General features: G+C 44.4%; 1 protein-coding gene across 1 annotated transcript in view; it reads right to left on the bottom strand.

Annotated features, from left to right (window-relative positions):
• Positions 1-531: 531 nt before the first annotated feature.
• Positions 532-10,566, bottom strand: part of cep350 (centrosomal protein 350) — a 33,365-nt gene continuing 23,330 nt past the window's right edge. The window contains 12 exon segments of the mRNA XM_029429361.1: positions 532-3,818; positions 3,998-4,120; positions 4,408-4,554; positions 5,428-5,814; positions 5,816-5,950; positions 6,287-8,073; positions 8,192-8,253; positions 8,329-8,462; positions 8,570-8,730; positions 9,254-9,395; positions 9,747-9,943; positions 10,040-10,284. Of these exon segments, the coding sequence (XP_029285221.1) occupies positions 3,648-3,818; positions 3,998-4,120; positions 4,408-4,554; positions 5,428-5,814; positions 5,816-5,950; positions 6,287-8,073; positions 8,192-8,253; positions 8,329-8,462; positions 8,570-8,730; positions 9,254-9,395; positions 9,747-9,943; positions 10,040-10,284 (3,691 nt within the window). The 3' untranslated portion in view covers positions 532-3,647.

Here is a 10,566-nt window from a genome sequence, read left to right as displayed (position 1 = left end):
TCTCGTGTGACTGTTATTCTAACATTATCACTCATGCATTAATATTTAATATATTTATAATTAGCTGGAGCTCATTCTGAACTACAGTATATACGAATGAATATCTTCATTATACATTAATCTTGATTATTCTCTTCATTAATCTATTGACTGTTTGGTTTGTAAAAAGTGTGAAAATCATGAGAAATGTGCCAACAAAATGTTAGTTTAGTCCAAACCTCAACATTATTACTAATACATTAAAGTTATGAACATTATGAATAGGGAAATCAGCAAATCTTCACATTTGTGAAGTGAAAACCTCGAACTGTACTTTACATTTCCATGTTTTGTGTGCACAAATCTAATTAGTAAAGTAACTAATAATAAAGTGCAGTAAAAATACAATATTTAGAGTAGAAGTGGCTTAAGAAAATATAGTGAAGTACAGTACAAGTACCTCATAACTGTACTTAAGTTCAGTACTTGAGTAAATGTACTTAGTTACTGTCCACCACTGGTAATAACTCCTGCAAACTCCACACTACAGCATTCCTTTAGAAACAATGAAAGCTTTATTTACAATTTCAAAGTTCATTTAGTTAACAAATATATATTTTTGCACATATTTGCAAAGTAAACAGTGTTTATCTTACAACAATCGTTCAGGTTACAGTAACAGTGGGTCAGGTAGAATAGACACAATATTTACACCCATAAAAGAATTGTACAAGTCTTCAAGTGCACTTGGCGCACAATCACAACACATTATTATAAATATTCAGAAACATCTCAAAAGATGAAATGGGGGAAATCTAGTCTGACTGGGTTAATTTGATAATCAAATCTTTTGTGGCTACTTGAATTATTCAGATCAAACTCTATTAAAAGGTAAAGTTGCTCAAAGCGTGCACCAAACAGCTTCCTGACGATTTAGTGAATGTACAGCAGAAGTGTAAGCGGTTTGGTCCACACATAGAAAGCGATGCATAAGACCAGGTACTGCATAGTTACACAGGGGAGCTGAACTTCCTCCCACATACAATCAATTCAAGAGGACAATCTGAGAGCGTTTGCAACGAAGCCTGGCAGAAAGTGTTTCTAAAGTACTAATCATGTCACCATTACAGTTACATATGCCTACAGACGAGACATACAGCATGGAGAGTGTCAATGTTTTTGGTCTTTTTCTACATTATATCATTTACAGTTTCAACATAGCAACTCTTAAAACATCGACGGTAGAAAAAAAAAAGACTCAGTTTAAGGTCACTTTAGCTCCAAACAGTCAAAGATTAGGAAGCTCTGTCACACCTGCCACAATAGTTTAATTAAAGCCGCGCTGACAGCGAGGACTGAAGTAGGTCCTTGGATACAGTACTGCGTGCTCAGTCGCCTCAGCTCTAGGACTCCTACTGTGTGTGTGGAGTGTGTGTGTGTGTGTGTGTGTGTGTGTCAACAATCTAGTTCCTGATAGTTAAATCAATAACATGACTCAACCGTGTCTATATGCACAGATGTAGGTGAGACGTAGACAAGAAGCAGGTAACGTTAAGAGTGAGTCAGCGATTCTGTTAGCACAACAAATGTTTCCTCAGGCTGAGGCTTTCGGAAAATTGGGTTTTAAAAAAAAATAACTTCCTCGACGACGCTTTAATACAGAAAGATAAACAAGGCAGAAACTGAAGTATTGGCAAAACCGGTTAGAAGGAAGAGCTTTTAAGGATCATTTACAAAACGGTAGTATCCAGCAGGCGAAAGAGACATTCAAAGAACAATAGGTCCAAAAGGATGTTGAGACATCAACTAAGTTTGTTGTAAATCAATTTAAAGAGGCACTTAAACTGAACGCTGAGAACGTCTGACTACATCGCCGGCTACATTCTGGTTTGCACTTGCTGCTGTAAAGACAAATCTTTCACAGCAGCAAGTGGAGCATGAACCCATGCTGCTACAGGACTCCATGTTTTTTTTGGGCAAATGTTCAGCTGGCAACTGATGAAGAAACAAAGACAAGCACAGCAGTTTCTCTCTGGTCATAGAAAGTAAAACAGGCTGAAGGATAAGTACGGCTCAAATCCAGCATTTCAGTTCTTAAAACATCTCAGACCTCCTGTCAGTCTGTGGTGTCCCACTTGCATACTATACACTCGTCCTGTGGTGTGTATGTGGTGCGTTTACACCAAAACCAATGGGAGCAAAAGAAATTTAAAACATGCCGACAGGGACACTAAAAGGACTTGATGTTTGGACATGTTTGCCCCCCCCCCCCCATGCTTACACAAAAACAATGTTGAATGGGTGCTAAAGCTTCAGTTAGAGCACAGAACAAATGTAAGACACCACATTTTTCAAGAGGTGCGGTGGAGAGCTTTTCAAACGGCTGAAGTACGAAAGTGGGACACTAGAAAGTTACTTTCAGTTAGTCGTTAATACTACAACGTTTAAATATTAAAACATGTTTCTCCCCATGTTCTTTGTTTTCTTTCTGGTTTCAATAGCATTCATTAAACCTTCTACATAATATATTGCCATGTTCACATTCCTGTTTGTGCTTTTTTACAATTTCATTAGATGTTAAAAATCTCTATATTGTTGACAAGATCATTTACAATTCAAAATGTTCCTTACGCCTCGAATCAAAACATTTCCACGCAATAAATAATATAATTATGGAGGCAAAATGTGTCATACAATATGTGATCTCAGTGACGCTCCAACAGCGCAGTCTGACAATATTTGATCAGTGAGAGTTTAAGCGTTTCAGCTCTCCTCCAGCACATTGGATTTAAAATGCAACAATGATTATAAAGTTAAAGTGCTGACTCTCAGCTTTGTTTGTACACTAAGTCGCCCGATTTAAAGCCAATGCAGCAGGACAGTCATGCCAAAGCAAACACAGAGTTTTAGGGCCGCGCTCAGTCCTTTTAAGTATTTCTCGTACTTGCTGAAGACCAGACCTCAACGAGCAACAAGTGAGTCTGTGGGTCAGAGCCCTGTCATCAAAGCTTAAAGTTTAACCTCAGACAGTAGTCATTTCATTTCAATGAACTGGATTACGAAGCCAACACAACAACGTGTCACTGTCAAATCACTTGTGGACTACACTGTATATTCTTTATCTGCTACTCTATTACAATTTGTGACTCCATATATACAGTATATATCTTTTTACTTTAAGATTCAATACAAAATATAACAACCTACTTTTATTCCAGGTGGATTTTATATTACACTCGCCTATGGAACGATCAATTTAGCAGCATTAATGGACTTTATATGCAAACCAATGGCACAGTCCATCCTATCAAAAACATCCACTGGTTCTCCAACTGGCATTTACAAAAGGACCAGTCCAGGAGGGAGAACTGAGAGCAGGTGGAGTCAAGCTTTCAGAAGGCTGGATTGCTCAAGAGGCGTTTTGTGTGTAGAACAAATGATACAACTGCTATAGTTAGCTGAAGCACAGTTCAGCAAACTACTGTCACAGAAAGAAGTGGGAGTTGTTTAGCTGAGAGGTAACGCTGGGATTGAAGGCATCTGAGGGTCGCTGTTGGCACATCAGCTGGTGGAAGACCGAGCGGCGGGAGGTTGGCTGGAGTTCACTGGGGCAGGGAAAGACTGGGGTTGAGCTAGAGGTTGTAGTTTAAATCCAAGCAGGAAAGCTGTCAGGAGAGGGCGTCTTCTCTTTTGGCCCTCTTGTCATAGATTAGAGTCAGCACGTTTGCAGTGTCCTTAAGCAACGCATCAAAGATGCTGTCTGCCAGCTGCATCTTGACAAACAGCTCGTCCTCGTCGTAGTTGACCCACTGGGCTTCCTCCTCGTGGAGTTCCTGAACCTGAAAGACAAACAGGGTCAACTGCTGTATCACAGTGACGAGGAACACATGATGGTGATCTGGAGTGGGCTGCAAATGCTGACTGTACATTAAGTGTTCTGTCATGGTGTCAGGAACATGCAACCCCTCATATGAAACTGCTGCCCTTTAAAATCACATCATTTCCTCGTGAGACCTACCAGGATGTGATCGACTCTGTCTCGCTTCTTTTTGCCAAATTTGAGCATCTTCTGCCAGTCCGTCTTCTGGCTGTGATCTTTTGTCAGTCCGTACATTTTCAGGACTTCTGCAGAGATGAATTCCTGAAGAAGAAAACCCCCCCCACACACACACAATGTCATCAGGTGTATAAAAGACATTACACTGCATTTGTTAAGGACTTCATTACTGCACTCCATAACAGTTTGCAGATGACTGAGGTGAATTAACAAAACCAAACTGTGACGTGTTTCCACTTCCTGTTCCGTTGGAAGATAAGAAACAAACCATAACATAACTATAATCTAACTAATCTAGTTGCGTCATTTTCATTTTAGAAGTTTGTCTGAGTGAGTTACTTTTCAGACACATGTAGCGTCTCTTTCTGTACCTGGATTCTGGAGAGGTCTCCAGGCGTCTTCACTCTGTGGTAGAAGGAGGATTTGGCTCGACGTGATTTGACCCACTGAGGCTGATCGGTGTTTGGATCCTCGGCATAGATCTCCTGAAGCATCTCCCACGTCAGGTCGTACACAGCCTGTGGAGTGACATACAAGTGTTTAAAATATGTAATGTTAAATAAACTGAGCATGAAGCTACGGTAGCTTCTCAGGTCGAGTAATCATGAACGTAAACGCGTGTCAAAATGACAGAATTATTCACTGCTCAACAGCTATAGTATTTACATTCAAAGTTAAGCATCTGAGGCAATATCTGCAGCAAGAGTCTGAAGTGTGTCAGTGGAAGGGGGATATCCTGCAGGCAACTCAAATAGCTGTGGAGTCTTGAAACAAAATCAACACGCTAATCAGAGAGGAATCTGCTGAGTAATGGAAACTCGTCTGCCCTTTAACCTCAGTGAACTCCCTCAGAGGAAGACTACACTCCACTCCATCTTTTTTGGTTTTCCATTAGCAAAGGTTGTGGATAGTAACTGGTACTTTACTTCGTACCACGTCAGCGAGCTGAGCTGATACTAGCAGGTGGAGTTAAAACACTGCAGAGCACTGACTGGTCAGAGAGCATCGTCCCCAGCGACACCCTGCACGAACAAGCAGCCGTCAAACAGCAACTTCTTTTATTCACTTGACGCAGATTTAAAAAAAAGAAATGGCAGCTTGCAAGACTACGGCGTACACTTGACGAAGTGCAGACGTTCCTCTGTTTGGTTGCTGATGAAAGGATCCAGCAGGAGTCCCGTTTAAGATGAGTTCTACACTGTGTTGCTACAGCTGGTATTATACCTGGTGCTAGTGGAGCAGAGCCGTACCATGCAGCGCTACTGAAGCAGGAAGGTTGTGTGCTGATGTCCAGTTTACAGATTGTGGTAGAATACACACATCACATTTCTAAATGGGCTAAAAAGCACGATTGTTTTTGTTATAAATGTTTTGCAAGTTTTCCTTTTCACCTTTCTGTAGCTGCGGATGCAGAGAGCCTCCTGGTCCTGGCTGCTGGCCTCTTTACCCAGATACTCTTGTGAGGGTTCAGGGTTTGGCAGTTGTGCAAGAGTCCGTGCTCCGTCCCTCCCCAGGCCACAGCTCTCCCACAGCTCCTGAGTTGCAGCATGGACCATCTTCTCCACCTCTGTGGCTGAATGGGGCACCACCATGGCAGGCTGCTCCGGGAGTTTTGGGGGCAGGGGGAGAGGCAGCTCGGGTCGAGGTGGAATCCTAACCTGCTGTTCCCCACCTGAGACCAGCCCCCCCAGGGATGCTGCAGCTGATGAGCCGGACCTCCCCAGCCTCTCCTCCTCTTCCTCTCTCTCTCTCTGTTTGAGTCTCTGCTGTTCTCTGCGGAGAGCTGAGGCCAAAGTCCTCATCGAACCAGTCCTGATCGTCACCCAGCTCCTCCAGCAGTTCACGGCTCAGTTCCAGCTCTGCTAGTCGCTTGGCGAGCTCCTCCTGCCCGCTGGCCCCCAGCACTGGACTCTCCTGTTGTCAAAGAAATACAGAAAAAAGGTCAATTTCATGCTCACGTAATAAATATAGATATCTAACTGCACCGTGACAAACCAAGTCCCATTATAAGGTTGTATTTAGTCTTATTCTTTCTTACTGATGTTTCAGACACAAACTGTTCAGCAAAGAGCAAATTCAATAAAGTCCGTCAACAAAGAGTTGGACTTTGGCTGAGCACATACTGAACACAAGGGTTCTGCAGGTCAAAACAACAAGTACAGTTCGTCAGTAACTTCAAAATACATTCAGATAAAACCTTTATCTTAAAATCTTCTGAACATTTGACTAAAGAATCAGAAACGCACTCACCGGTCGGTTGCACAGCTCTGGAGAAGACAGCTCCCGTTTCTCTGGCAGGAAGAAGGGGAGACCGTCTTTTTGCTGCACTGAAGAGAACCATTCTTCTTCTTCTTCTTCTTCAACATCTTCACCAAACAGCTCTCCATTCATCTGGTTGGCAGCGTCGATCTTCTGCTCTTTAGCCTTTTTAATTTCAGAAAACTGCATCAAAGTGTCCTTCATAAAGTTGTTGAGGAGCTTGTCTGCAAATGTGTCCAGCGAGTCTCTGTCCTGCTGTTCCCCGATATCTGCGGAAAGATCTGCAGGAACCAACTGTTGCGAGTCTCCCTCTTCTCTCCTCTGCTTCCCCAGGCCGATGTTGTCCATGTCAGAGATGAGGAGGGTGGTTGGTGCATCTTCAAAATCCAACATTATGTCCCCAGTGTTGCCGTTAGAAATGTGATGTTTGGATTCTTTGTAATTCTGTGAGTTATTGTTGGATCCAGTCTCGTGGACAGACTCGCCCGTTTGCTTCTTGTCTCCAGACTTATAGACCACATTAGATGTTTGTTCATTTCCATTTTCTTCCTTTGGGGATTTGCGCTCTTCTGTTTGACGTTTATCCGACAGGCCGTCGCAGAAGGAGTCCTCGTCCTCCGTGGTGTCTGTGTAGACCTCGAACTTGTCTGGCAGGTGTGAGATCTTGTCTGGAGGAGCAAAGATACCGTGGCTCTCGTCGCATTCAAAGTACACCACCCCGTCGTAAGTGCCGTTGTTGCTCCCCTCGGACTTATCCAACTCCACGCCGGCCCAGAAGCCGTTAGCGAAGCTGGTTGGACCTTTGAATCTCAGAGTGCCGGGCTGAACGCCGCCCACGAGAACCCGATCTCCGATGTTAAAACTGAGCATTTCGTCGATAACAGGAGAGAGAGGGGTCTGCAAAGGAGAGACGGGTGGCGAGTGGCTGGAGTTAACAATATCCTTGTTGTCATGTTTATGGAAATCCAGCATCCTCCCAGATTGGTGGCTAGCTCCACTACTTCCTGACCGGTGACTCAGTTCTTCATCTATTTCCTCCTCCACCTCCTCGTCCTGGCTGTCGTACGGGGCGGCTCTGCTCGGGGAGCCCTTGATCTCGGTGGTGGCAACTGAGATTTGAGAAGCAGGCTTGGAAGCATGACGACCATCCTCGGGTGAAGAATCCACTGAAGACTCAAAGTCATCATGATAACCATCTGCTATGGGAGAACAGGCCTCGGCATCCTTTGGGGGGGCTTCCCTTTTTGAAGAGAAGGCAACCGAGTCAAGAGAGTCGGAGGGGTCACTGGATGCAGATCTACAGCTCGGTGACGTTCTGAGGTCCATGGCAGCTGAATGCGACTCACTAGAGGAGATAATATTAGATTTTGCAGCTTCTTCAGACGTCGTCTTTATTTGTTCATCTTGTGTGACGTTCACAGATGGAGAGTTTCGATGTTCTTCACTCACGGAAGAGGGAACGTGTTTAGATGTAGACAACTTCTCTCTGGAGTCAAGTTTGTCTTCTTGTTCTAGTCCGAGAAGACGTTCAGATTGTTGATCCTCAAGTGTCTCGCTCACTTCCAGCTCACCGCGGATGTGAGATCTTTGATACGACATAATGTAATCGTCCTCAAACAGATGTGCGTCCTTAGAGGAAGCTCTTAAAAGCGTGTGTTCTGAGGGCGGACACTCTGGGCTTCCATGTACCGGGGTTGCAGTGACTGTTGGTGGGTCTTCATCAGACAATTCTTCAGGCACGGAGGTGGATCTACTGAGATCAGGTCGATGAAGGGCATCTGTCATCATAGGAAAGGGTCACATTATTGTTATTATTGGAGCATCTATGTCAAAACACATTAAAACAACGTGCTGTATATATATATATATATCAGTTATGATGAGTATTTTACTCACTGTGATCTAACGACGCATCAACTCTCGTCCTTTCAGAGTCGGAGATGTTGCTGGTGTCAGACCTGAGGAAGAAGGATTTGTTACTCCAGTTACAGGATAACATGTGTTGTCATGTTTACATGTGTTGTGTTTGGTACCTGTGAGTATGTGGTGTAACACTGGACTGCTCTGCGATTGAGGTGGAATCTTTGATCTGGGAATTGGTGTCAGGTGTCGAGTCTGGCTTCTTTTTCAGCTCTGCCTTAGTTTTCTCGATGAAGTTGTTATAGCTCTGAAAGGAAAACGGGAGAATAATAGTTAAGATATGAAGAAATATGCTTTTGCAGGGCATGAATACACACAAAACACACATTAACACAAATATAATCACACACACACCTCCAGCTGCTTCAGTAGGCTGGCCTCCTGGGCCTTCAGGTGCTCCTTGTGTCTCTTCTTCTGCTCCTTCTTCAGCTGGTAGGCCATAAACTTCCGTTTTTGGAGTTCTTCCTTCAGCGCCTTGATTCGGCTCTCTATGTCACTCTGGTCTGAAATGAGTTCTGAATGAACATGTTGATGATAAATCAGTTAGAATGTGAAACCAGTGCCAGATCTCTGATTAGCAAAGAGTAATCCACCTCTGCGCCCACTCGATCTCAAACCCAATTCTTTGGAGATTAGTGTACATTTTCTTTACTTACAATGTGTTGCGTTCATTTCAGTGCATGTTGCTTTGATTTGTACACAATGAACAAAGTATTACAAAGATTAAAGGTTTAAACAATGGCCTGCTACAACACATTCAGCTACAAGACTGGGCCTGCAGAACTTTCACTCTGTGCGTGTGCAGTAACTAAGTCCAAAGCAAAGTGTTCTCTCCTCCCATCACACAGCTAAGCAGGTTAGGCATCAGGGAAGTGCTTGCATAATGTATTCCTGGCAGCATCGCATTAAGCCCGACTACACAGCGCCAGCAGTATAGCTGCATTACGCACACTCTCCCTTCTATGAGAACTACCAGTAACTATAATACACCCCCAAAAATATTGCACATCCAGTGTGTGTGTGTGTTGAGTAACTCACCAGGCTGCTTGGGCACGGAGGTTTCAGTTGGCTGAGTGCGGTCCTGGTTGGTGGTCCGGGAGGAGGCGCGGAGCTGCATCTTGGTTCTGCTGCTGCCATCTGAAGGAGAGGCAGCGGGGCTGTGGCTGCCTTTGAGTGGAGACTAAACAGGAGGAGGAGGAGGAGCGGAAGAGAAAGGAACATTACTTCAGGATATAACAACAGTCAGAGGGACTAACCGAGCCCGTGATTAATATTTTATACGATAAACTAACAAACGTGTCGTCACCCCTCTTGCATGTCCCTCGCACATTAAAAAGCTTTTGGTGTTTTCAAAAGTTCAATGTAAGGATACAAACCCGACAGCATCTAAACAGAATTCTGTGGGATGAGCTTGACGGAGCTTCTCAGACATGGTTTATTGATCCAACTTGCTAGTAACTTGTCAATAATGTAAACTGCTCTCAGTGTCACCGACTCTACATTACAGGTTGTTCTGCACAGTTCTGCCTACTTGTCTGCTCGCTGAAGCTGACGTGAAGTCGTGGGTGTAATTCTCCGGGCTGCTCTGCACGGACGCCAACAAAGGTGTTTCAGGGATCGATGCAGGTAGAACTGAAGATGGGCTTCCTGGCTGCCGGTTCCCCGGTTCCTCTGTGTGTATACTGGACTCGGGTGTCGCTGAGGAACAGTCGCCCTCACTCACATACTCTGAAAACACATGAAACATAAAGTTAGTTTTATTTGTCCCAGATTATCTTTCACCCGAGTTTGATTTTAGAACCATCAAGGATCCTGTTGCTTCACCTTTCTCGCTGTCAGTTCTGGGCTCTGAGCTTTGACGGTGACTGGCGCTCGGGCTGATGTCGGAAATCTCTTTTTCCCGACTCTCTGCGACGCCCCGAGATGTTTGACTGTCCCATACAGCCAGAGCCTCCTTTTCCATCCTGCGGACCTCTGCCTCCTCCCGGTCCAGCCGCTGTTTCCACTGCAGCAGCTCCTCGGCATGATGACGCCTCTGCATCAGCTGCTGCTCCCGCTTCGTCAGGAACCTGGGGAAGGAGATGGTAAGAATGGAAACAGAAAGGGGAGATGAGGAGGGATAAGGTAATGGTGGCAGTGAAGAGAAGAAGGACAAAGACATTTAGCATAAGGAATGTTAAACATGACATCACAGAAGCAAACAGAACCAAATCACCTGCACTTCCATTAATCACAGCAAACGCACCTCACACACACACTCACACACACACACACACACACACCCAATACATGCTTTACTTATTTCCTTCCCTGGAATAATCATACAAATAAAGACGTGTACAAGCACCCAT

This window comes from Cottoperca gobio, chromosome 4 (genome assembly GCF_900634415.1).
Source record: "Cottoperca gobio chromosome 4, fCotGob3.1, whole genome shotgun sequence".
In the NCBI taxonomy this organism is placed as follows: Eukaryota; Metazoa; Chordata; class Actinopteri; order Perciformes; family Bovichtidae; genus Cottoperca; species Cottoperca gobio.
Note: the sequence above shows the minus strand (reverse complement) of the source record. Positions and strands in the feature narration are given on the sequence as shown.